Consider the following 27,937-nt stretch of genomic DNA (forward strand, 5'->3'; position numbering starts at 1 on the left):
ATTGATATGTATTAATTGGGTAGGCCAAACCTCTATTAGCCCTTTACTTTTCCTGATCCGCCGACCCTGTCTCCAGCATTTAAAAGCATTCTCTGAAACAAGTGTTGTGTGTGACTAATTACGAACAACATCCATTTCAAGCTCAGGTATCCTGCTATCTTTTCTTGGGACAGGAATAATTATGTAGGGTCTAGGCTGCCTTGCAGTTGTGACGTGTACATCTTCCCCATACTCAGGAAGATACACAGGAGTCTTAGCTCCATTTGCACCCATGTAAAATGCAGTTCCCACAGTCAGTGAAAGCAATGAGTATAAACACAATGCAGGTGTAGATGACACAAAGGTATGCCACCTTACAACATTTACTTCTTGGGCAATGTGTGCGTCTGTTCTTGTGGGGTAACAGCGTTGCAGGTAAAATTTTCCATCTCGATCATTTGATGCTAAGGAAGGAAAAACATTTTAATGGTTCTGCATTTGTAGATTGCTTCTGGAAGCTGCTGTCTTGAACCAGTAACTCCTCCTCGATCAACCATCTGCGAACTGGATACTAAGAACGACTATCTGTATGTCTGGAACCAGTTTTTTCACCAATCGAGATGTAAATGTTCACTTTATTGTGATGAAAAAGGACCACTGCACGTCTATACAAGCTCTACTTTATAGATCACCTCCCAATCGATGCCTCGAATCTGCTTCAGTCCAGGTGACATGTTGCTTCCCTGTCAGCATGAACAAAGTTTGTCCTTTATACACTTTCTCGATCTGTCCCTCAGAGGAAAGTTTCTACACTGCTCTGATTTCTTTCAGAATAGATGCTCATTTGGATTATAATTTCCTCCAAGATCACATTCAAATTTGCAGCGTTTCTTGGATCTCTCAGAAAGGTTACCACATCAGTGTGTCTCCCAACAAGATGCAGATATTCCTCAATTAGACGAAAGAACACCACACTGACTAGTCTATGAGCTGCTTCGTCTAATAGGGGCATTTGTATCGTTCTCACTGTACTCTGGCAGCTGCAATAATTGTTCAGTGATTACTATGAGCAATCTTCTTATAATTTTCTCATCGTCTGGCTCTCGAATGCAAAGCTGGAATGCGGCAAGTTCTCCCCACCAGTGAAGGATAAGAACGCAACACCAACTCAAAATAAGTGAGTATGTTACTAGAAAGGTCATCACTGGGTAACACCATAAGTAGATCCAAACAACAACTCAGTGTGGAATGACTCTGGGTATTGTAACCTCTTCCAATTGCTGTATCCATGATCAGGAGTCTGGCATACTCTCATCAAGGCTTTAAGCATGCCTCAGTCCAAAGTCAATAAGATACTGTGGCTTTAAGAATGCAGATCTTCCCGTAACTCTGCAACTAAGATGCAGAGTGTTTGAATTTTTTCTTTGACCCTTTTATGAATAGCTCAAATGGGAGTGCCCAAAGCCAAGCCACAGTCCAACTAAAAATGTCTTTAATCTTTCCACTTGTCAGGTTATGTGTCCTTCCTCGCCATACATCTCGGCTGCACGTGCTGTGGGTCTTCCCCCGATGATTGCAGCTTCTTCGTGGAGGGATGTAGGCAGAGGAGTTTCTCCAGAGTAGATCTTTATGTCCCCCAGGAATATCCAAGTGTGCCTACCATGAAATTTGAAAGCAGATGGCACTACATCCTCAACGACAAACGGACCGTTGAAATGGGGCTCTTCCCACTTTTTCCTTGTGTGGTTACGCACTAGGACCGCATCTCCGGGTAAATTTTGGAAAGACAACATTCCGGGGGTTGGGTTGTTGTGTTCTGTACTGCCCTATACCCTCGTCTCTGCAACTTTCCTAAAATGACAGAAATACTGGAAGTCATACAGTTCAAATAGTTTATGCAGTTCCAATCCTAGCACTTTTGCTGTTGGCTGAGCATCACGTCTAACTCAGGATGGAGGTGTTAGGGGTGTTCTCATTTGCCTTCATCACAATTTTGTGAGGCCTAAGATGGTGATCAGAACTTGTTAGTTCTTCAATGCATATAATGGCAGTGGTAGGCAATGCAGCCACCCTTTCTTCAGAGTAAGCTTCAACTTGGCTGTCTGTTCTGTAAGCAAGCCGTTGAGCCTCTCACAGATCCCATTTCCTTGCGGATAATAAACTGAAGAAAACTTGTGCTTTATACCAAGCAACAAGCTTATCTGTTCAAACACTTAACAAAATAAGGACCATTATCTACTCAAAATTTGGCTGCACAAGTGGAGTCTGGGTGTGTACATGGACCTGCCTCTATCCATCTTGAGAAAGGGCACACCACAACAATTAAATATCTGTATCCATTACATACTTGTATCATGTCGATATGCAAGTGCAGTAAAGGGCCATTAGGTTTCAGAATGACTAATCACAGATTTTTCAAATATGTCTCAATCAAAATACAATATGAGCGAGCACCAATCGTCGCAAGCTACAATCCCGTCAAAACACAATTTTTTACTTTAATCTTGCTAAAAACCACCATCAGAATACAAATTTAAAACTAATCTCAACATCACACTTCTCTATTACATAAATTTGTTTCTTTCAACTCTGATGTCATCACTCCTTTCACCCACATAAAACAGACAGACTTGACCGGCCACATGTACTATTCATGATCTCTTCCTTAAGACTCGTCTTGCCCTATAATATCTGCTCCGATTGGAACTTAAACTAATTCCTTTAGGATCGTCTTTAACCGGTCCCATCTTCTATATGTCCCACTAAAGGGCTCTGAATTAAAGTTTCTGTTAACACTCTTTAAAGCTTAGAAACAGGGCGTATCCTCTTATCGTGGCCTGACTCACAACTATTCTTTATATGTTGCTCGGCCACTCAAGACAATGGGCCTCATTACGAGTCCGGCGTTAACCGAGGCGGTAAAACCACCTGGTTAATGCCGGACTCATATTACCATTCCACCTCCGTGATTCCCGGAATTACCGGGGCATTACAACCCCGGTTTTCCGGGAATCACGGAGGCGGAATGGTGTAAATCCCCATTCCCATTGAGTCCTATGGGACTCGACGGAAATGGGGATCATGGAAACACCGGCAGCATCTCGTAATGCTGCCGGTGTTTCCTCGTCCGCCTGCATGCGGGAGGTGTTAAACCCGCCAGATCAGACTTGGCGGGAACATCACCTCCCGCCTGCAGGGGTCGGACTCAGGCGGTCCGGAAACAACGGTGGCGGCGGGTTTACCGCCACCGTTATTTCCGGACCGCCTGGGTCGTAATGAGGCCCAATATCTTCTTTCCTGTATACATATATATATTACACTTTTACTCTTATGTTATATTTTATCCCACCTCCCTCCGTTACTCTCTTTTATTTACTATACATGTATTCCTTTGCCACACTCTTTGGTCTATTTACTCACAGTCGCATGTTTTTCTTCCTCGGACCCTCAGGATCATCGCCTTCATTACCGCCTCTTCGAGCTGCTTTTCGATCCGCTTCTTGTAGATGTGGGAGGGGTATCTATCTGAAAATAGGGGTCCCGTCAAACCGTCCCTTGCAAGGAGTCGTTTACACTATCCACTAAGGGGAGCTTCACGTCCTGCCAGCCAAATGGCAAAGGTTGTGCAATATTGCAGAGACTCTAAAGTTACTTATGTCGACGGCCGGTGGTTATCTTATCAAACCATCCTACCTCTGCTACCAAGCGAGCTGGGTGTTCTCTCAGACAGCTCTTTAAGATAAGGAACAAGTTACTTACCTGTAACTGTTGTTCTCCAGCATGGGTCTGGCATGGATTCACATGCTCATGAATATTCCCTGTCGTCAGGCTGGGAATCCTCGGTAAAGAAAAAATCAGTATCAGTTTTGTTTCTGATCTGTCTTTCTTAGTAGTAACCAATGACTGGTCTCTGGGTCATACTGTCCCCAGCCAATGACTGCCCTCTCCCTAAGCCCCGCCCCTGGCAGCCATCCTCAGATTTGGTAGCACGTAAAGTGGCAGTATGACCAAGTGAAGAGCCGCAGAGGGGAAGGAGGGAGGGTTCGCATGTGAATCCATGCCAGACCCATGCTGGAGAACAACAGTTACAGGTAAGTAACTTGTTCCTTCTCCAGCATGGGGTCTGGCATGGATTCACATGCTGATGAATAAAATAATACATAGCAGTACACACATGCACAACCACAGGAGGTGGCAAGGCTCAACATTAAGCATTACATAAAACTCAACATTAAGCATCTTTTACCTCCTCACCAGGCTCACCTTAAGCGAACAGATTGCGCAGCACTGCCTGGCCGACTCTGGACTCCTCCCTGGAATCCCAGTCGACGCAATAGAATCTCGTGAAGGTGTGCGTCGACCTCCACGTAGCAGCCCTGCAGATGTCCAGCAGGGGCACACCAGACAAGACCGCCGTGGTAGCAGCGATCGCTCTGGTCGAATGGGCTCTCGGACGGCCAGCCAATGGTCGGTTTGCCAACCGATGACAGTGCATGATGCAGCCGGAGAGCCATCTGGAAATGGAAGCCTTCGAGAGAGCCTTCCCTTGGTTCACAGGTCCAAAGTTCACAAACAGCTGTGATGTCTTCCGAAAACTCTTTGTTCGGTCCACGTAGAACTTCAGCACTCTAGCTACATCCAGCGAGTGCAAAGTCCTCTCGGCCGGCGACGAAGGCAACGGGAAAAAGACTGGTAACACCAAGGGCTCGTTGAGATGGAAGTCCGACGGCACCTTGGGCATGAAGGAGGGGTGCGTCCTCAGCACTACCCTCGTCTCGTGGAAAGTCAAGTACAGAGGCTTGCAGGATAGGGCCTGAATCTCTCCCACGCGTCGTGCAGAGGTGATGGCCACAAGGAACGCTGTCTTCCACGACAGGAACTTCAACGGAGCCGAATGCAAGGGCTCGAATGGCGGGCCCATGAGCCTGGTCAGCATCACATTGAGCTCCCACGCCGAGGCTGGAGCCTTCACCGGCGGGAACGATCGAAACAGTCCTTTAATAAACGCCTTCACCAGAGGATGAGACCACAGGGACGACCGTCCTGCAGTTCTGGTGTATCGGGAAATCGCTGCCAGATGTATCTTGATGGAAGCATGAGTTAGTCCAGCTTTGACCAGCGACAGTAAGTATGGTAGCACCTGAGGGGCTGTAATCCGTAGAGGGTTAATCTTCTGTGCACGGCACCAGAGGGAGAACCTCTTCCACTTGTGTCCGTAGCACTTGAGAGTTGAGGACTCCCTGGCCTTTGCAAGAACCTCTCTGCAGTCAGCCGAATATTGTATCCTCCAAACTCTAGTGCTGCAGGAGCCAGGCCTGCAAGTTCAGCGACTCTGGGTCGTGATGAATAATGGCACCTCCTTCTCTGGAGAGAAGATCTGCGTCTGTCGGCAGTTTGACTGGTGGGGACGCTGACAATTCCAGAAGGTCCGGGAACCATATTTGTCTCGGCCACCTCGGTGCGACGAGGATCATCCTGCGCCAGGACCTCTTGAGTTGGTTGATGAGCCTGAGTACCAACGGCAACGGAGGGAACACATACAGAACAGGCCGTCCCAGGGGAACGAGAAAGCATCGCCCATGCTCCTCGGCTGGGGGAACCTGCTGGCGAACATCTGGCACTTGGAGTTTGTCGCGAACAAGTCGATTTGGGGTTTGCCCCATCGCCGGAAGAGTTGATCCACTTGATCCTGGCGTAGTTCCCACTCGTGGCACGAGCGCAGCTCCCTGCTGAGTGAGTCGGCGATGGTGTTTTTTTATCCCTGCTAGATGAAAAGGCACCAGAAACATCCTCTGGGCAACGGCCCAGTGCCACAGATCCTGGACTTCCTTGGACAGGGCTGGGGATCTGGTTCCTCCCTGCTTCCGGATGTAGAACATCGTGGTGGTGTTGTTAGTGAAGATCCTCACCACCTTGGCCTTGAGGGATGGGAGGAATGACTTGAGGGCCCAGAACACTGCTCGGAGCTCCAGTATGTTGATGTGGAGTGGCCTCTCCTCCGGGAGCCACAGGCCTATCATGGGAAGATCTCCAGTGTGCGCTCCCCACCCCTCCAGGGAGGCATCCGTCGTCACCGTCACCTGGTATGCTGGTGTCTGAAAGGTCTGTGCCCGTGGCTAGATGCGCGTGGGTGCCCCACCATCAAATTGCTTGGCGGAATACTTCATTGAGCGAGATCTTGTCCTCGAAGCTGTCCGTCGCTTGCGTCCAATGGGCGTCGAGGAACTCCTGCAGAGGACGCATCCGAAGCCTGCACAGGCGCACCAGATAGATGCAAGAGGACATCATCCCGAGAAGGGACTTGATGGACCTCACTCTGGCCACATCCGTGGCCAGCAGACGGTGTACCTTGCCCAGGATGGCCTGCGTTCTTTCCTCCGACGGCGAGGCCAACCGCGCTACTGTATCGAGCTTGGCTCCCAGAAACAGCGCGACCTGCGATGGAACCAGGTGGGATTTGGGGAAGTTGATGGAGAATCCCAGGTCCGTGAGCAGCCAGACGGTCTTTGCTGTGTGTTCGACGGCGAGTTCCCTTGTCCCTGCTCGGATGAGCCAGTTGTCCAGGTAGGGGTAGACGTGGATTCCCGTGCAGGCGCAGCCACTGGTGCTAGGCACTTGGTGAACACCCTGTACCCCGACTTCAAACCGAATGGGAGGGCCTTGAACTGGTAGTGCCGACCTTGAACTACGAACCTGAGAAACTTTTGGTGTCCTTTTAGGATGGAGATGTGAAAGTACACATCCTCCAGATCCAATGACAATAGGAAGTCGCCTTTCTCCAGCTGGCCCAGCACGTGCTGGAGGGTGACCATCCCAACTTCTGCGCCTTGATGTATTTGTTTAGCCGACGCAAGTCCAGGATGGGACGCCAACCTCCTGTCTTTTTTCTGACGAGGAAGTATCTTGAGTATACTCCGGAGCCCCGGAGCCTCCTTGTGACGAGCTCGATGGCTCCTTTGAGCATCGTCCTTACCTCTAACAGCAGTTGAGGGACATGGTTTTCCTTCGTGGCCATGGGAGGAATTCGGGGGCACTTCTTTAGAAATTCCAGAGTGTGCCCGTGGGCCAGGGCATCCAGCACCCAACAGTCGGTGGAGATGGACTCCCGGTGTGCCCTGCCTGGCAGCCGAGGAGCCCGACCATTCGGCACTCCCGGTGCCAGTGGACTTGCGGTGCTTTGCCTTCTGTTGAGCCCCCGGAGCCGGGGCGCCCTCACAGGACTTAGAAGCCCGCTCGGACTTCTTCTACTCACCTGCTGGGCTCTTGCCTTCCAGCCAGTTGGAGAGGCGGGTCCGGCGATCTCTCATAGTCCGATCCGACATGTTCATGCACGTGCGTTTTGTCCTTGTGGAGGCAGTAAAGGCATTTCAAATGCTCGTCCTCCATAAACACATTTTGTAGGTTGCATCCAGGGCAGATCCTGAACAGTTTGCCGGGAGTCGAGCTTCCCTTCTCCTGGGCCATGTTCTTCTCGTCCACGAGGTAGGCCTCAGAAACTTCTGGAATCCTCCAAGAAGCGTAACTCTTCACCCTTGAGGGGCGTAGATAAATCCGAAACGGGTCCCCGTTGTAGAAACGGTGGAGCTTGAGGCTCGATTGAACCGAAAAAATTAGATAAATCTTTGAAAAAGCACAAAACGCAGTAAAAGCTTGAGAGCTATAGCACGAGGACTCCCAACACTTGAACATGCGGTAAAAATCTGAGGATGGCTGCCAAGGGCGGGGCTTAGGGAGAGGGCAGTCATTGGCTGGGGACAGTATGACCCAGAGACCAGTGATTGGTTACTACCAAGAAAGACAGATCAGAAACGTAACTAATACTGATTTTTCTTTACTGAGGATTCCCAGCCTGATGACAGGGAATATTCATGAGCATGTGAATCCATGCCAGACCCCATGCTGGAGAAGTAGCGATACCCTGGAGATGGATGGGGATGCAAATTTTATTCATACATCAATAATCAAGACGCCACAAATAGTTTGGCAAAGTTAGTCTGTTTTAATGTCAAGTATCTAAAACTGGGAGTACAACGAACATCAGCAATCGCTCGATGCTCTGACTCTACTTACGTCAGAAAAAACTGGGCTCTTATACCCATAGCTGGTCATCAATGACGTTTTGACCTGCGTCATTACCAACGTCATCATACGTGGCAAACTACAAAAACCTAATGGAGGGTGTGATTGGATCTAAGAGTATTTCTAAGTATAGGCTCTATATCTGTATAGAGCAGTGGAGGAAGGTGATAGGATACTTATCAGGTGGGGCAACTAAGCCCTCCCCTCAAAATGGCCACTAAATGTATGACGTTCCATCGGCTACACAAACTATAGGACCCTTATTATGTCCCCTACAAATGGTTAGCTCCTAACCCGCGTCAGTACTTTTCCACCTACGTCTAGCAGCATGCCGACTGAACAACCAGGTGCGGGTGAGCTCGTCTTAGCACCAACTTCCCACCAATTAGCATATCACCCATCATCACCTCAATGGTCCAATGTCGATTAGTGTTTGAAGCTTGGCCTTGAATCTGTACTGTGTTCTGAGAATTGTTATGGAGTTTGGGCACCAGCCGGCCTTCGTACATGGGTGTGACCATCTTCCCCGTCCAACTTCCCTCTACCATGTGACTGGACACCATGAAATCGAGCTTTTCGTGTATTTGATTTTATTCTCCAATAGTCCTCTGACATCTTGTTTTTGCTTGACCGTTCTGAACAGGAGCTTCTGTTCCTTCACATTAATTGTATCCAATGTCAGCCAACTCCAGTTTGATTAGACACTGAAATGAGGCCTTCTTGCTTTGTTCCGTACTGCTTATATGCATAGTGGAAACATCCATCCTTTACTTGTCCATATGTATCTGTATATGTTGCCGCTTGCCGCAGTTTAACTATTCAAAAGCATGTAGCTAGCTTCATGATTGCTTTGCTGCTTGCGTTTCATTGCATCTGTACACGTTTAAACTAAGTATCTTCATCAGGTCTGCGGAATACGTTTCTTCACCTTGATCCCAAGACGTCACTTATCCTTGATACTTTGACGGTTTATAAATCGTCTGCATCCTCTGGTCTGTTTATCTCTTCTATGGGTGTCAATTCGATTTTGTATGATGTCACCATTCATCTTTGCCTTTTAGTTTCTCTGCTTCTTCAGGAATCTCGTTCAAATGGCCATCATATTGTCTTGTATGCAGGTATGGTTTCCTTAATGGGTACTTCACCTCACATATTCTCTTAGGTATAGGTACTCTTATGGGTACTGCACAGAGTCCACACTCTACTGTTTGGTGGTTTAACTGTTCCGTGTACGTCACATACGTTGGTTCATACTTTTCAGGTAATGTAGGTGGGGCAGTTGGGAGTGGGGTACTTGGCTCCTCCTCTACACTAGTCTGCTCATTACGAGCATTCAGAGCACGAGTTCAGGACACCCAGAAACTGCTGAAGCCTTGAATACAGTTTTGCAGCTGTTCAAACTGGTATATACGTGCTGCATTTTACAGCCATCTCTTTATTAGGGCGAATATTGTGACCAATCAAAACAGAAGAGCCCATTATTTGCTTTAAAGGTTTTCTTAATCAATCACTATAAGACATGTTTAACATTTAAAAGTGGGCATTATGTTGTTCCCAGAATGTTCTTTGCTTTTATGCAAATCGCCAGGATTGGGTTTTATATACAGATACTGAGTGGTGCAATCTGGCCAGGGGGCCACGCCCCCTACTTCCCAAGGCCCTACCCTACTAAGAAGTGACGGTTCCCCAAATAAATGTTTTCCCTTTCCAGCGCTGGGCATGGTGCAGAGGCCTTGGAATTAAGCCACGACGCCAGTCTATTGTGCCGGTCTTTCGTCATCGTCTTGGAGAACCCGAAGCATATCTCGCACTCCACTTCCTTATGGTCAGGGTGCAGGCAGTAGAGGCATTGCAGGTGCTTGTCCTCTACAAACACATTCCGTAGCCCACACTTGATGCAGGGCTTGAAGAGGGACCTTCCCTCCTCCTGCTGGGTCATGGTCGGAGGGCGTGAAGTAGGCCTGATGGCCTTCTGGAAACTTCGACGATCTTCGCCCTTGACGGGCACTGAAATTCACCAACAATGGGTCCCACTGTCAGCAAATGGAAAAAGAGCACACAGGCTCTTTTGAAACTAAAATAGAACCTTTTTCTGTCAAAAACACACAAAAACGTAGAAGTAGCTCGCAGAGCAAACTCGAGGACTCCCAACACTAAAGCGTGCGGTAAAAATCTGAAATGGCTGCCAGAGGAGGGGCTTAGGGAGAGGACTGTCATTGAATGGGGCAGTACGACCCAGAGATCAGTGATTGGTTTAAAGGGAAAATACAGTTTGTAAGTGAAAGTGAATGTTTTTCTTTTACCCAGGATTCCCAGCCTGTCGACTGGGACATGAGCATGTGAATCCATGCCAGACCCCGTGCTGAGAATAAAGATTGTGTAATATAGTGCAATATATGGACTTTATCCAAAATATAACCCAGGCACTATGATATCGTGAGAAACCAATCTTCAAACAAATAGCACAGCATACGAGACTGCTGCGACATAGCTTGAGATCCGAGGCATACACAAGCCCAGTTACATAGTTTGAAAATCACACATTGATAATATAGCATCATTTATGAGACCCTACTTACACACAATGCTACTCAAAGCCCGCGTGATACCGCACGTTGTACTATGTCGCAGTGATGTCCTAGCTTGTAATGTAGTGCAATATACACAACATCTATGATATTGCACAACTCTGTAATACAACAAGAGATACAAAACGTACACAAGTCTCAAATGTAGCCTGAAAAACAACACCATGGTGATGAAGAGTCCAATAAAAGAAACCCCGGTGACATAGAACAGTACACAAGAGCTCAGTGGTGCAGCATCAAATGGCCCAAGTAGGAAGATGATATAGTGCACAGCAAGCTTGGTGTAGTAGAGCATAGGAAAGGAGACTGCAAAGGGCGCAATATAAGGATGCTACATTTTCAATAAAAACGTACAAGAGTGAAAGCTCAAATATGCAGAAAGGTTTACCTTTTGCTTTAGCCCGTTGAAAACCAAGAATCACTGCAATCACGATGAGAATTGCCACCACCGCCGCCAACGCCACGGAGACTGCAATCACATACCTCGACCGCCCCCGATCCTCAACTGAAAATAGAAACCCCAAGTGAGACAAACCATCTACAAGAGCAGGAAAAGAGCCCCTTAACTCGGCGCACATCCTACACACAGTCATCCATACCAAAAAGGTACAGCATATTATCAGTGGTCCCAGTGCTGTGCACAGCAGACCCACCCATCCGAACGCGGCCATTTCGCAGCATTTTTAGAAGGGAGTGGGTCATGTGGATGTTTAATACTGATTTTTTGATGGTAATGACTATTGAGGAAGAAGTAGGAGGGTGCGGGATAGGGGTATGAATGAGGGTGCTGTAAATTTAGTCTGTGAACCCTCCCTGCCCGCACCTTCGAACAGAGGGTGGGAGGAGGCCCAGCACAAGGTCAGCAGCACCGTATCTATTCAGGGAACCCAATCTAACGATTGCATGCAAGCACATTTTGGGAACCCAAGAATGGCCACATTTTACATTTGAAATGGGTCTGGCAGTGATTCACCATGAAACCGTTCTGATCAAGTAATGCAAATTGGGCTCTCTGCATTTTTCATTTATCTCAGTCCACGCCGTTCGAATATTTTCTCCAGCACTTACCACTCCTCTTGTACACTCCACAGGTACTACATTTCGTCTAGTGCCTAGGGTTGAACTTACCTCTCATCATAGTTTGATTTCTACTCACTTGCTCCTCATTTTTGTTGCAGCTGCGTTTTCCTCTTGACTACAGCAAACTATATTTCCCGTGGAGGATCTACACATTGTCTGATTCACCACCAAGGATCTCTATCTGCACCCGATGCCCTTGAACACTTTGCTTACTGGTAATTAAACTCTCTTATATCTTGTCCTATATGGCCCCTTTATCTACCTACATTCCTTCTAAACACTTTTGAACGATGATTTCTCTTGAACTGGACTAGAAATGTCTCTCTGAACCTCTTCTCCTCCCCTCACCCTGAATTTAACTGGGAATGGATGTGCCCTTGTGGTACTAGATTAATTACAATTACTCTGACAATGTAGTCTGTTCTGGCTCACAGATGACTGAAATACACAGCATGAGTTTAATGAATTACCTCAAGGTATAAAAAACTTGTACAAACGTTCTCCCCTTTGTTTCCTTTTGTATGAAGAATTCAATTTTGGCCATATGAAGAAGAGGAAAGTATCCTCGAAACGCGTCGCCACATGAATTGGATTCCACCATTGTTTCAAATTTATTGTGACCTACTATTGCACTTCTTTGCTTCTTGAATTTGTTTCTCCTTTTGAAATATTGTGTATTTGACACTTTAGATATAAACTTTTGCTATAAAAACACACAACTTAACTCTTTGGTTTATATGTTTTTTGTATTAATATGAGAAAACAGTAGTGGACCTAGTCCAAACATCCTAATGTGTGCAGGGGACATGAGGGTTCCTTTGTTGAATCTTCATTCCAATTGTCTCTTGTTTGTAGGGGTCTTGTTCCATGGCCTCAGTTCCTCCCCCGCACCTAACATTTATCTACAGCATCTCTTAAATGTATGTTTCATTGACATTTAATTTGAGGTGTGCATCAATAATCAACCTTTTTCCCAAAGAGGCAATATCCCTCCCTGCACGACTCTTCAAATCAAACACCTGCCAAGTAATTTTGCAGAGTACCAGCTAACGTTGACCCGAGTGGTTAGGCAGGAAGGAAGTTAAGCCAAAGAAAAGATTAGCGCACCCCTCGTCTTTTTACAGAGGTGTCCAAGCAAGGATGTTCGATGTACCATGCTGAAAGCTGCATTATCTATTCTAGAGGGAACAGGCAGGGTACCTCAAGGCCACCATTCACGATTTTACAATGGGCGATTTCTATTCTGCATCAGGGGCGAAAGCCAACAGTAGTGTTGATGAACATGAAACTCTTTATACATCTTGTGGTACATGGCACTAAGAAAATAGTACAATGATATCACAACAAAGAGCAGGACACGTGTAATCCAGTGCTTGGAAGACAAAACGGCTCCTACATTGAGATACAAAACCTTTTGTACGCCTACCTTGGCACAAAGAACAGGACATGATCCCACCATGGAACGTTTGCATGGAAGTTGACTTATGATGATTTTGCATCAATAGGATAAACATACCAGTAATTTTGGAAAGGGTTTCTTGATCTGTGACTTGAGATAAATACGTTGGCTCTAGTTCCCCAGAGAGAAGAGGCTGGACACCACCTCTCTCAAGACAGGCCGTCTTAACTCTTCGCAGAGTGTGGCAGTCTTTTAGAGGCATCAACCTCTACAATGGTTCACCCAAAGTCTCATGGAGGCTTCTCCTGCCTCTTGGTTTTGGCGAGATTCGCAAGATCTCAGAGAGGCATTCCCTACCTCTTGACTTGGTCAGGATTCACAAGCTCAACATGGGGTGTTGCAGTCTCCCTCTCCCCCGGCTACACAGGCTCGCTAATGCATGTGCGTTTTGGCGTTCGCAGTTCCTTGTCCACACAAATCTTTCCAACATATTGGGTCTGCGAGTCCCCAATTGAATTCACTATGGGAGTGGTTTGTTTCTTTTTATATAGCTCCCCGACAGTTACTCCTGTCACCATATGGGAAAGGCCTTGCCTCCAATTATGGGATTCTCATTGGCTGCTCCCTCGCCATATGGCCATATGCATTTGACCAAGTCCTCAACAGGCCTGGAAGCCATCTTGAAAACTTTATTGTACTTCGTTTTTATCCCAATCTCTTGACACTCCTCAATTCTCCATATTTGTTCTGGGGGCTTCTCATCCTGGGACAAGGCAGTCAGCCAAGTACTTTCTTCTGAAATTGAAGCACAGCGAGGCACCTTGTTCTGGCCCTCATAATGAGCTTGCAAGCCTTTATCCCCCTGTATAACATCATTACCCAGTAGCGCAATGCACCTGAAGGGCAATCTTGTTTAAGTCACAGGGCTTTTAGTTTCCATCACAATCTAGTCTATGAAACGTGATGCAGTACACACTGCACTGGAGCACAACAGAATACTACAGATGAATACAAGAAACAGAATTCTGAAGAAGCGTGATACAAAGCTCACACACATTAAGCAATATGCAATAGCATAGTATGCAATAGCAACACACACAGCAGAACACAGAAACAGTAGCTGAAATAATAGTGTTGGGGTTTACCCTAGATGCTCCACAAAGAACATCCAATTAAATTTGAGCCAAAGCGTAGGGAACACTTGCAAGAACATACCACATATGACATCAGAGACAGCAGACCCGGGTGCCTCCTCCAGCAGGCTCTGGACATCACATCTAGAAGGAGGAACGTTTCAGAGCAGTTAGAGGGACCGCAAAAGCATACACAACACATCTGTTCATCATGGTTTCCTAATGTGTAAAGCATGGGCGTCATCCATCACTTCCTTCATTGATTCCAAAAGGGACACTCGTTTAACCATTGGCAGAACCCACTCCCTTCATACGCCAATGGCGCCTGTTCGTTCCTGACAATTACACACTTACTCATGTTTGTTGGTTCTAACCCCAGCAGTATTTGCCAGTCCAGGGTAAGCAGAGAATGGGATTTGGAGATAGGTAAACCACTCTGTTGGGCTTTTGAAGGTTTCAGTACCTGGTCCAGCTGTAGCAGGGCGTGGTCAGTGATGTCTCATTGGAGAAAAAGCCGGTTTGGCATTTCTCACATCTTGTGTCAAACAATTTAGTAGCTGTGGAGAAAAGCAAAGAAAAAGTAAGAAGTAAAAAGAATTTGAAGAAGAACCACCGATAATACGGTGTAGATCGAGTACGCAAAGACAGTTGGAGATATAAGAGGGAGAGAGGGAGATGAATGTGGGGAATAACACACAGGATGAAGCTAAAGGGAGAAACCGAGGCACAGGTGGGAGCGACAGGACATGATGGGGTGACTAGAGCCAAGAAAGCAACAAGACAGGAGAGCTAATAATAGGTAGACTGGATGCAGGCAGAGGAAACTAGAAACATTGTGAGAGACAAGCCAAGTGAGGGGAATATAAAAAGAAAAACAGTAAGAGATGGGACGCGATAGCAGTGGGAGTGAAAGGGACAGAGATGAAGAGAGAAATGGATCCAAGGATTACAAGACCAAGAGAGGAAGTAACAGGGGACGGGGGCTTAAGAGAGGAAGAGACTGACCGAGGCGAGAAACAAAGAAGGAGATACAAGAGAGACAGTGAGAAGGTGAGAAAGAAGACACAGAAACAGGAAAAAGCATAGGAGGAAAATAGGAGAGCTTCCAATATAGAACAATTAGAAGAGACTGGTGCAAAAACAGGAATAATGAGGAGCACTATTAAAAGCCTAAGTGCAGAGGGTGCATGAAGAACGAAAGAATTACCAGATCTACACATGAAGGGAGAGGCTTCATTTAAAGAAGGGTTCAATAAAGGAAGTAATGACATTTCAGGATATTGTTGGAGATGCAACAATACTGTTATAGCGTGGGTTTGGCAGCCAGCCAAGTAGCCTACTTCATTAAGGTTACCAGAGAACTCCATGTCACCGGGACACTATACCCCCCAGCCTTTGGCGTTTATTCCTCTATACATTACGTTGTGGGAGTTTTAATCACAGGTCACATTAAAATAACTAACACATCGTAGGACTCGAACAGAGTGTCCTCAGTGACATGGGGTCCTCCGATAACCATTCGGGCTTCATGCACTGCTTGGCTATGGGTTACTGATATACCCCTCCCCCATCCCCGTGGCCAAACCGTCTAAATTAAATGTATGACAAACAAACCGGGATGTTCATGGACCCATTAGTGTAAAGCAGCAAAATCTGCTGGCCACACCAGGCAACTCCTAGGTTACTCACAGCAGGCTTGCAGAGAGGAAATCTGCTGGCCACACCAGGCAACTCCTAGGTTACTCACAGCAGGCATGCACAGGGGAATCTGCTAGCCACACTAGGCAACTCCTAGGTTGCCCACAGCAGGCATGCACAGGGGAATCTGCTAGCCACACTAGGCAACTCCTAGGTTGCCCACAGCAGGCATGCATAGTGGAATCTGCTGGCCACACTAGGCAACTCCTAGGTTACTCACAGCAGGCATGCACAGGGGAATCTGCTGGCCACACTAGGCAACTCCTAGGTTACTCACAGCAGGCATGCACAGGGGAATCTGCTAGCCACACTAGGCAACTCCTAGGTTGCCCACAGCAGGCATGCATAGTGGAATCTGCTGGCCACACTAGGCAACTCCTAGGTTACTCACAGCAGGCATGCACAGGGGAATCTGTTGGCTTATACATGTACTGGCACGGTCACACAAGGAAACCTGTCTTATTCATTTGTTGTTGATAAACAGAGTGGAACTTTAAGGGGTGGAAACTGCCCAACCCCACTCAGAAAATAAGTGGATGTATTTAAATATTAAAAGGGAGAATGAGAGGAAATCCAGAAGGTATACATGCTTCCACAGTTTACAATAATTAGCCCAAGGTCCGAAGTGATAGTAGACTGAAATTAACAATTCCATCGTGGATATGAAGGACCTAAAGCAAGCGACTTGCAACTTAGCAATGGATTGACAGATTGACCCATTTGATTTCAACCCCATTACTGTCCTAGAGGCCGGGTTTATTATAAGCAGTCTAGCCGCACTAATCATCCCGAGGATCAGTGTCCATGTGGCATTGCTCAAGAATCCACAAACAATAGGTCTATTCTCACAGCTTTCATAAACGCACCGTTTAGAGATTCCATTGTCCCAGTCACTTGGAACATGCATGGGTTACACAGTTTATCAAAACACCTGCCAACAACTCGTAGGTCTGTGGTCACTATAAACTGATCACCAACGTACCATTTTTGCTGAAAATTCAGGATAAGGCTGGCACTAAGCAACTGCAATTACACCTCAAGGAGTTTCTGCTTCTCAGAGATGGTTAATCCAGGTATGCGCAATGGAGGGAGTGGGCGGGTCCTCCTGGATGTGAGAGGAGAACCTTCTTTAGATCAATGAAGGAAAAATGCTAACGCTTCTAGGTCTTTCTGCCACCTTCAACACCCTTGAAGCAGAAGGGAGTGGTTGACCCATAGGTGAGGAGGCCTGGGTGTTGAATAGCACTTGTAACTGGGTTGCCTCATTTGTAGAGAACCGATAATCCAGGGCAAACTAGAATCATCCAAGCTCTGAACTGAGAATGTAGCCTGTCACATCGCCAAGCTCATGCATTCGCCCGACTCTTCAAGGTTTATATCAAACATATGAATGACCTTCTGATTGATCTGGGTGCTGTATTCTAGAATTAGGCTGAACATACGCAGATCCTGTATGTGAAAGGTGATTATGATGTAAGCAATATCTTCTGTCCGGTTGAGAAGTTTAAGAGGAATAATCGGCTGGGAATGAAGCAGGAAAAGACTGAGCCGATGGCAGCAGCACCTCATGCCTGGACCAGAGCTCTAGATCTATATTAGAGCCTCACCTTGTTGGGGGATCACCAACCATGCTGAAAATAAACTGAAAACATACCTTAAGTGTAACATTTGATAAAGCAGTTAACAATGTTACTAGGCTGTCGACTATTACTTGATGTGAGGTTTAAGTTGGTTGGAGTTGTCGGGACTTCCTATCCCCTGCGCACCACCTATTAGTGATTTCAAGTTCAGCCTGCAGCCTAGATCATGGTTTGTCTGGGGACCAACTCCAGGGTTCCCGATTAGTTGAATGTTTGATAGGGATGACAAACCTTTGGACGAGTGTGGGCGCTGGTTGGATTCAATAGCCCAAGAAGTTGCAGTTTTGCCTGAGGTATTTAATCATGATCGATTCAAAAAGTTGTTGGTGCATGTGGTTTTTTATTTATGTTTGTTTACCAGAACCAAAAATCATCAATGTGGCAATTATTGCCAGTTGGTCAACATTAATGTGTGCAAACAGCCGACGGGCGGTTCGACCTAAGTGTTTTTCAAGGCCAATTGAGTATCGTGGTTGGCTCTAACAAGAGCTGGTGTCTGGTCCTCCCATGTCCGGGTGCCAGTGGGGCTGAGTAGCCTGGTCAGTTGCCGGGATCGGTGAGAAAGCTGTAGTTCGTGTGTCAGGAGGCGGGACAGCGATTACTTGATGTGTCCAAGAGAATTAAGACCACCTGTTTGAAGCCCTCTGTGATACCATTGCTTGGGCCATATCGTAATTTGCCTTAAGCCGGACCTAATCAATAAATATTGCATAAAACTCTTTTTGGTTGAGCCCCAATCTATCTGGAAAATAGTTTCAGAGGGTATTCATCTTCTTCTCCACAGTGATCTAGATCTCGTGCAGCTGTTGTCATTCCCCTCTTTTGCCAAACTAGGCCATTCTGCAAGCTTTTCACTGTACTATTCTCTAGACAGTGGAATGTGCTGCCAGCGGAACACAATCTCTCAGAGGACTTCCTTTCTTTCAGAAAGAAGATGAAGGCCCTACTTCTGTAGTGGCCTCGCCCTCTCCCAGTCTAAAAATGTGCCTAGATTCTTTCAGGTCGGAGTGCTATGAAAATACCATGACTGGTTCCAACGCACGTTAAGGCTGGTGAGCTGGAAATATGACACCTTGCAGCTAGATGTAGCAGTATATGCCAGCTGTTAAAGTACCTGAGGCCATGTAAAAGGCTTAGCCTTTAACTGCAGGCATTGCTCGCTACAGCATGCTTTAAGGCTATTGGCACATACGTATCTAACTCCAAGGAGGGAGAGCAGTTTTCACTACAAACCGTACAGGCTCTGTGCACAAACATGTTTGACAAAGGACTACAATTAAGATCAAAGGAAGAACTAGAGCTATAACGAACGAGACGGTGAAGGACCTGAACAAAGGAGGAGGACTGGGACAAAGGAGGAGGAGGACTGGGACAAAGAAGGTGATGGATAAGGAGAGGGAAAGGACTGAGACAAGGAAGGAGAAGTCGAAGGATAAGGAGAAGGACTGAGTTGATTTGGGGAAATGGGCCAACAAGGAGAACTTTGAGGGAGAGCTGGGAGGAAGAGGGAGAAGTTCAAGGGATGATAGGCTCACAAAAAACCTACAAAAAGACCATAAATTACATGGCTCTGCAGATTTTATTTTTGCTTACTTGTGCCTGCACCGAGACATGCTGGTAGACGAAAGATTGGTGAGCAGCAGGACACAAACGCTGATTGGTACACGCACAACAAAAAGAAATAAGATAGGAAACATGCACTAAGCCTGGATGCATGCTGTGAGAAACCTGAGGGTATTCTCACTCCTAGATCCCCTGATTCCTCTTCTCAGGTTGCCAGGGAAAAGCCATCGCTCTTAGATCCTGGCCCTGGGGGTGGAGAAGTGAGGGAGGATCACCTGGGTGGAGAGTCCTTGGGAACTGGGAGTGGGGTACCCTTAGGCGAGACATGGTATCCCCTTATCCTATTGAGAATCAACAAAACACTTCCCCAACCTTTATAGGTTATTGTAAAGCTGTTCTCCTCCTTTTCCCACATAGAACACTCGACAGTACTGGGACGAAGAAGAGGCAACTAAGAGTAATGAACACTACACCCTTTCACCACCTTAGTACTGGTACGAGGAAGATGCCCAGAAGGAGCTTTAAGGTCAGGCATGTCCCTTTAATTATGGGAAGGCAGGTCTCAATAGAGATCCATACCTGCAGCCGGGCAAGGGGCTGCAGGTGTACAAAAAGAGACTAGTGGAGAAGAACAGGGAGCAACTGGGAGGACTGTGTGGGAGAGGCCGCATGGGACCTTGCTTCAGAAGAGGCAGCCGTGGCGGGACCAGGCATGGAGCCAGGATGCCGGAAAATTCCCCAGAAGACTTGCACAGTCCGTAGCCAGTGGGCCATGTAACTATTGTAAGTCTGGGAGCCTCTGTGACAGAGGATCAGCAGTGGGCGCTGTGAGAGAGCACCATGAAGGAAGGATGCTGTCCGCATCCGGAAAGGAGCATTCTCTCTGCCGGCGTGCAGAAAGACACGTGGCGAGCGAGTAGAGCTCAAGAGGGGGAGTTTCACGGCTTCAGCAGTGAAGAAGAAGCAGAGGGAACCGCCGGAAGGAGACACCACGAGCCGTTGAGTGTCAGGAAGGACGCACAACCACCGGGGCACTCCTACAAATACATAGTGAATACCGAATTGAATGGAACTTTAAAATTAAGCAAAAGCAATGCTTATTGAATACCAAACTAATTGGAACTTTTCAATTAAGCAGCATGAATGCTTATTGAATACTGAATTGAATGAAACCCTGAAATTAAGCATTGTAAGTGTTGAATAGAATAAAAACCTTCATGGGCCAAGTAAATAAAGTGAATAACAGAAATCCCCATTGTGACGACATCATGAAACACGACACTGACAACAGACTTCAAGTTTAAACTAAAGAGGTTAATTTAACTGAAATGTCTGGATGGTTGAAGGACTATGCTAATGTAGGTTTTCCCTACCGGAATGAAACTAAGGAAAGTCTGTATCAAAGAGTTCAACTTAAAAGTCTGTTCATGTCCAAAATCTATCCTTGCCCTCACAACTATATTAAACAAACGTGAAGGATGTCAAACTCAAAATAAACAGCGTTTAACTCAAAGTTCTGAGCTTCTACCAGCTCACATCTTTCTCTCAGCTCCCCTTCCCCAAGCATAAGAAATTTCCTTGAGAGTCTCAAAGGTTAACTTCTTCAGTTCAAGGCAATATTAGTTCAAGACCAATACTTGGGGTTCCCTTACCCAAGATTCAAGTAATCCAGTCAAGAACAAAAGGATCTCAAGACTCGGTTTCCAAGAAAAGTATAGTTCAAAGGTGTTGCAGTAGTTTTGTTCAGCTTGTTTTGTGATGTCATTAGCTCTCACCCATTGGGATTCTCTGGTCTAGGTGCAGTTGTCAAACCACACAGTCTACCCATCACAGGTCACATAACCAGGATCCCTGGAACCTCATTGGGCTGGTTTCAGGGTGTCCTCAGCTTTGACCATTCAGGGTGCTCTGGTCTAGGCGCAGTTGTCAGACTATACGGTCCACCCATCACAGGTATCGCAAACAGGGTCCCTGGACATCTCAGCCCAACACAAACGTTCCTTGGCACTTGCTCCTGTGCACAAAGCCACCCTTACTTGACTCTGCTGTGCTGGTCTCCTGACTTTTAGGGTGCAATTTTATATCCTTTGGCTTTTTATAGATTGTCTTGTGGCCTTGCTACCATGAATCAGACACCCTTCGCAAAGTAGTTGTCTTGCCACACTGCATTCATTCATTAAAGTTTGTTGTTCATGTTTTCTTTAGTCAATTGTAAGGTTAGATGTAATTCACTGTGCAACACGACGGATTTGAGTTTCAATTAGTATTCTTGTTTCTTAATCAAATTCAAGTTTGAAGGTACATTTGCATTGTCTCAAGGTAAAGGTGTTTAAAATTCACAATTCAATGTGCTTGTTTAATTCAATGGGAATTTTCCTTGTAATGCAATGTTCAAAAGTCAAAGGGCCTCATTACACGGAAGGCAGTGAACCATGGCGCTATGCCGGTAAAATACCGGCACCGCCTTGGTGGAAAGGGGAATTACCGCCCTATTCCAAGGTTGGCGGGGCGGTAATTCCCCCTTCCACCATTGCCCTTCCCCATTCCCATTTTTGCCCCATAGGGCTCTATGGGAATGGGGAAGGCGCTAATTACGGTACCGCAAATTGCGGTACCGTAATTAGCTCCACTGGTCCCTTTGCGGGTTGGTTTTTAATGCCTGCAAAAAGCAGGCGTTAAATTCCCCAACCCGCAAAGGGACCTCGTAGTAAGGCGGTAAGGATTTACCGGTACCGGTAAAATACCGGTAAACCCTTACCGCCTACCGTGTAATGAGGCCCAAAGTCTCATAGGTCGGTATTCAGTGCATCAGCATCTCCCTGTAATGTTAAGTTTCCATATAGTTCGGTATTCAGCATACCTTGGTTTCTTTCAATGATAAGGTTTCATGTAGTTTGGTTTTCAGTACACCTGGGTTTCTTGCAAGATCAAGTTTTATTATAGTTCGACATTCAATAGATGGATGGGCACTTGCCTGTGATCCTGTTCGGAGCTCCCCCGTTCTTGCATGTCCCTCTGACACTCACCGGCAGTCTGCTCCGGTTTCCTGCAGGTCGTCACGGAGTTCGCCGGTGTTCGTGTGTCCCTGACACTTACCTGCGACCTGCTCCCAACAGCTTCTACTGTGGGTTCTGCTATGATTCGGGGGGTGGGGAGGAATGCCGCTGATGCGAGCCCTGCTTGCCTGGCTGCTTCTTGCGAACGTGGACAGCGTTCTTTGAGGCCTGGGTCTGCTGGCATCCTGGTTTGACATCCAGTTCCACCTCGGCTGTCCGACGAAGAGCGTGTCACTTGCTGGTCTCGCTGCTTCTCTGTCACAGCTCTCTTTGCTGGTTCTTCTTGGAGGCTCTCCCTCTCCTCGTTGGTCGCTCATTTTATACACCTGCAGCCGTCTAACAGGCTGCAGGTGTGTCAGGTTAATTTAACCTGCCCGACCATAGTGGCAGACATGGCTGACCTTCCCAGTGTTTGAGATGCAACTTCATCGTCTCAGTACCTAAGAGGGGTAATCTTCATTACTCTCAGTTGCCTCGTACGGTCAGGTGTTGTGTGTGGAATCATGAGGGGAATTGGCTTGTGACAGCCTATAAAGGTTGGGGCAGGGTTAGGATGACTATTACTAGGAAAAGGGGGATACCACGTCTCGCCTAGGGGCATCCCACTCCCAATCCTTGAAGACCCACCACCCAGGTGATCCTCCCTCGCTTCTCCACCCCCAGGGTCAGGATCCAAAAGTGATGGCGTTTCTCTAGCCACCTGCTTAGAGGATCCAAGGGGAGTAGGAGTGAGAATATGCGCAGGTTTTTTGCACTTTGTGAAAACGAATTACACAGAGAAGGGCACGAGTGTGACAGAGAATCACAAGAAGGTGGGTATGAGCAAAACACCCTTGAAATGAACTTTTTTGAATGAAGTGTGACAAGGCCAAAGACTGGAAAGGATGTGCAATAAGTGTTGGCAAAGCCAAGAGACTGACGAGAAAAAGCCAGAAGACTATAAATCTACTGCGAGAAACCAAAGGGTGTCTCACCCGCTCTCACCCGCTAGTCCTATGGGACTTGTCATCCAGGTGGCCAGGGCATGGCCATCGCTTTTGGTTCCAGTTCCTGTTGTGGACCAGTGTGGGAGGATCACCTGGGTAAGGGGGTCTTCGGGGAGTGCGGGTGAGACAGCCGATAGAGGCACGATATTCCGCCCTATTTTGTTTATCCAACCCATCCATTATTTTTGGATGCTCTGAGGTCCCAACTCCCCCTCACCCCTTTTAACACAAACACTGGGCCGAGGAAGAGGGTGACAAGAGTAAAAACATCCGATATCACACATCGTACTGGCCATGTCCCGCTAATCGGGTCAGGCAAAGTCAGACACTTAATTCTAAGTGCATACACCTGATACCAATAAGGTCTCGTCACACAAATAAAAGGCAGAACCCAAAGACACTCCGAGCAAGGCGGAACACGAGAACGAGCAGGGCTTCCGGGACGAAGGAAAACCTATTGAAGCAGAGCGACGGACCAAGGGGCGAGAACAGCGTGTTAGAAAACCCCAGAGTTCACTACTGAAGGTCGTTGCCTCTGACAGGCCGCGAGAGACACGTGGAAAAGGCCAGACCCCACAAGTGAAAACTGCATTGTGTTTGAAGGACACCAGCGTCCCTTGGTGCTGCTACTGTTGGAGGGTCTTTGACGCGTCAGTGGGCAGTCGTTAGTAAGGCCTGGGGCAACTGACTAGAAATTGGCCCGGTGCCTTCCTGGTTGCCACTCTTTTCCCTACTTAATGAGCCCTCCAGCCTCTTTTCCTTTGCAGGTGGGGAGCAGGTGCAAGTGGATCTAGGTCACCTGGCCTAAGCACCACCCACCTTCTTAGTCCTGCCTCTTCCTTCCTTCTCTTAACTCTTAGATAAAGGGCACCTCTCGCCCGGGCGTCTGAAGCAAAGGGCAGATGAAGAAAAGGGCAATTCCTGTTTGGACCTCAAAAGGCAGATGAAGAAAAGGGCAATTCCTGTTTGGACCAGGAGGACCCAGGGCTCGACCCCCTGCTTAGACAGCAGGTAAGCATGCACCAACATGTGTTTATTCCCTCAGTCCCTACAGGCCATCCCCACTCCCTCCAGTCCCCGTGTGATGTTCCCTTGTGCCCCCCCTTATCGCACATAGGTTTTGCCAGTTTTGCTTGATTCTTCTACCCTGCTCCCCCTTACCCCCCTCCAGCCTACTTCTGCAGGAGTCTGCCCTGATCCATTCTGGTTTCACCATCACCGTCTTGGGGCCAATGCTGGATTTGACTTTTATGGACTTCATTGATTCACAGTGCGTCACCCTTTCTACACTATCATGCTGAACTTCCTTTGCATCTTGTACGCATGGTGGCCCTGAATCATGCTGTTCTCATCTTCATTTTGTATCCTGGCTTGCAACATTATGTGTTACTACTGACTTCTGTAATTGTATTCATTCTCCCTCTTGCTTCTCCACTCGTTTTAACTGCTTACTCTGTTCTCTCCTCCTCTCCCTTTTCCTATCTCCTCCCCTTACTTTCTTCTATGCACTTACTGTATCAGAATTGTCCCTGGACATAGTATGATAGCAACCTCGTCTGTCTCCTCCCCCTCCGCCTACTACAATAGTCGCTTGTTTTGTTCCTCCCCTCCCTTTCTGCACCCCTCTCCCACACCTTTTGTTTTTCTCCAGCTCTACCAGAAATGTCATCAGGCCTAGTATGATAGTTAATTTCACATCCTTACAGTTCATGGCCTGTAAGAATGTCATTGTGTTTTCCCTTGTGCCCTCCCATTCCTTGAAGCGCTTTGATACACATGGTGTATAAGCGCTATATAAATAAACTATCATATCATACCACAAGCACTTGTTTCCTATTGGGATTTAGTTTACCTGGAAATATTTCACGACAGATTGCTGGGATTAAATTGTGAGCACCATTTATAATTTGCCAACATATTTAATGGATCATTTCCGGTCTCAGGTTATTTTACTGGTGCTCAATACTTTTTTTTTTTTTAAAGTCCAATGTTATTTTGTCTTGCGCACTTTCTTCTAATGCGAAGGTCAATTGTAAAGATCAGTGTAATCAATCACACTGTGCCACAACACACAGTTACAAGGTACAGTTGTACAGTTTTGTTATTTATTCTGGGCAGCCCGACACGTGTTTCGAGCTTGGCTCTTCCTCCGAGGCAATTTCTTCAGTATATGCTGTACTGGACACAATAGAATTGGGTTCACACGACATATATAATTAGTCTCTTCCTTATTAATTGCATATTGCGTTTCAGCGTTATTTGCAGAGGGCTGCTGCCTTTCGGCCTCAAACTGGGTTCGGGAGAAGGTCAATTGTACTAAATATATTTCACTTTAAGATATTTGTTCACTTACTGTGTGTACATTCATGGGTGCCAGATTTTGTTTTTTGCTATGGGGCAAATGTATCAAGGCATATGTTATTCTTGCAGCCTGTCATTTTTTTCTCATTTCCGTGCCGCTTAAATGTGGTTAGTTGGGGTTGTGCGATGAATCACAACAGTCATCAAGAGACCGGCCATAAAACAAAGGGCTTGGAGTACGCTGCTTAACCAAAGTGTGTGGTCCATGGCAAATACTTTAATCTCACTGCGCATTGCCTAAAAACATTGCGAGTTCGCAAAGCCTGCAATCTTTTATACATAACAATACCACTGTCAAAACAGGACAAAATCAGTTTGTGATTGATGAAGGTCTTTGAGCGATGGGTTGCAATTGTTTTAAAATAGAGTGGCTGTGGCCACTGACCATGGCCAAAGACCATGCTAGTGGTCTGGAAGCGTTCTAAAAATCTATGGAATAACAAAACCCTTGAAATTCAAGGAAAAACAAGTGCGCAGCCTAGGACCACAATGATGACATCACAGATCACATTACTAATGACATCAATAATTATATTAGAAAAGTAACTGGCATTAAGCATGGCCTTCAGCCATGGTCCATGTGCATGACCAAATATGTTTAAAAGGTGGGCAGGGTCCCTGCAAACCTAACGACTACAGCTACCATCATTCCTTGCCGCTAAATCAACATTGATTGATTACACCTACACTGGTTTGTGCTGCAAATGAGACTGCCTCCCTGATGACGTGATAAAGCCAGAGACCGGTAGGAGGAGAACATCAGTAGCTGTGTAGGTGAATTGCGCAGGGAACCAGAGTGAGCCCCTTCCATCCAGTGAATATATATAAGTATATATTCAGTATGCAGCTCACAATTCCAGATAAGTAGAGTGGGCAGCCTTCCGATTCTCATACATGTTGGTGTCTGCTCATTACACAGCAGAGAATATCCACACTGTCAGATTGCATGCCCCGTCTGCTCTAGCAGAGTGAAGAACTCCCTTACTTCCAGGTTTTTAGAGGGCTCTTAAACTTGTGGGGGTGATGTGCCCCTTTAATTTCAGAGGCCATTTGCTGTGCACTCTGTAATCCTGTGAATCTGCTATTCAAGAGATTATCAAAGCGTTTGCACGAGAGAGTGCGCAAGAGAATGTGTGAGAGCAAGAGTACAGAGAGCATGCAGGAACGAGAGAAAGTGTGATACAAGAGATGTCTAATATATATTTCACTGGCAAAAAACGTTAAAGGAATGTTATGGTTAAGTTGCACTAGAAAAAACCTATGCAATTCAATGGTCAAACGTTACAGGGACGTTATAGTTACAGGTAAAACCAAAAAAACAAAAAGAAATTCACAAGTTATGGTAAGGTAAGCAATCATAACTTGCGCCACCAGTGTGCACTTCAAGGACTAACACCCATGACATCAAAGATGCCATCACAAATCTCATTCATAACAACACTGATATCACATGTGTGGCTCCCTCTTTTTTGTTCACTGACATAAGTAGGCCAGGTGCTTTTCTTTACTAAGTCAGTAAGCAAAGAGTTGAAAAGGTTCTGTATTTGTGTACGGCACCCTTCTCATATGTTACACTACTTTCCTTAGGGTAAACTCATATGACGTCATACATATACATATACATATAGGGGAAGAAGAAAGCGTAAAACACAGCAAGCATTTCTGTACATGAAGATAATCAGTTTTCTTATGAACAGTTTCTGGTAATAGTGCTCCTTTTTTGCTTACTTGAATTTCCCTGTATATGCTGATATTGGTATGCATTGTGGTTTATTTATGTGTTCTGTACGGTAGTGCAATTATGTAGTTATTAAGAGAATGGTAGCTACTTCTTACATGTTTCAGTACCCAACACTGTAAAACGAAAGCCTTCATGATGTCACTATGTGACATGAGAACATTTTCAATATTACACTTCAATGGGGCATGGTGCAGAGAATGGCTTGGTTTCCACATGAGTTGGTTCATGTACTGCAAAGAAGTGTGTAATACAATGGTGTGTATAGCAATGCATTGCTCAATTAACTACTTCTCTCTTGGTAATTCTTCCAATGATGTTTGATAGTTTTCTGCCACCATTACAATAATAATCCCTTGTGAAGACTTCCCATGAAAACTAAATGCACACGTGATGTCATCAGTGATGTCATGAATGAGATTTGTGATGGCATCTTTGATGTCATGGGTGTTAGTCCTTGCAGTGCACACTGGTGGCACGAGTTATGGTTGCTTAGCTTACCGTAACTTGTGAAATTCGGTGGGGGGTTTCGGTTTTAACTGTAACAACGTTTGTCCATTGAATTGCATAGGTTTAATGCAATTTAACCATAACGCTCCTTCAACAACGTTTTTTGCCAGTGAATTTCATTGGTTTT

General features: G+C 46.3%; 1 protein-coding gene across 4 annotated transcripts in view; it reads right to left on the minus strand.

Annotated features, from left to right (window-relative positions):
- CD40 (CD40 molecule) overlaps nucleotides 1-27,937 on the minus strand; it is a 345,834-nt gene that overhangs the window by 123,357 nt on the left and 194,540 nt on the right. For all 4 annotated transcript variants that reach the window (XR_011304313.1, XM_069651362.1, XM_069651361.1 and 1 more), the window contains 3 exons: nucleotides 14,722-14,815; nucleotides 14,341-14,402; nucleotides 11,035-11,151 (listed from right to left, as the gene is read on the minus strand). Coding sequence is in view for 3 of the 4 variants with exons in the window: in XM_069651362.1 (XP_069507463.1) it covers nucleotides 11,035-11,151; nucleotides 14,341-14,402; nucleotides 14,722-14,815 (273 nt within the window). In the remaining variant the exon portion in view is untranslated. The remainder of the gene's footprint in view (nucleotides 1-11,034; nucleotides 11,152-14,340; nucleotides 14,403-14,721; nucleotides 14,816-27,937) is intronic.

Source organism: Ambystoma mexicanum, chromosome 3p (assembly GCF_040938575.1).
Source record: "Ambystoma mexicanum isolate Mex_15411 chromosome 3p, UKY_AmexF1_1, whole genome shotgun sequence".
Taxonomy (NCBI): domain Eukaryota; kingdom Metazoa; phylum Chordata; class Amphibia; order Caudata; family Ambystomatidae; genus Ambystoma; species Ambystoma mexicanum.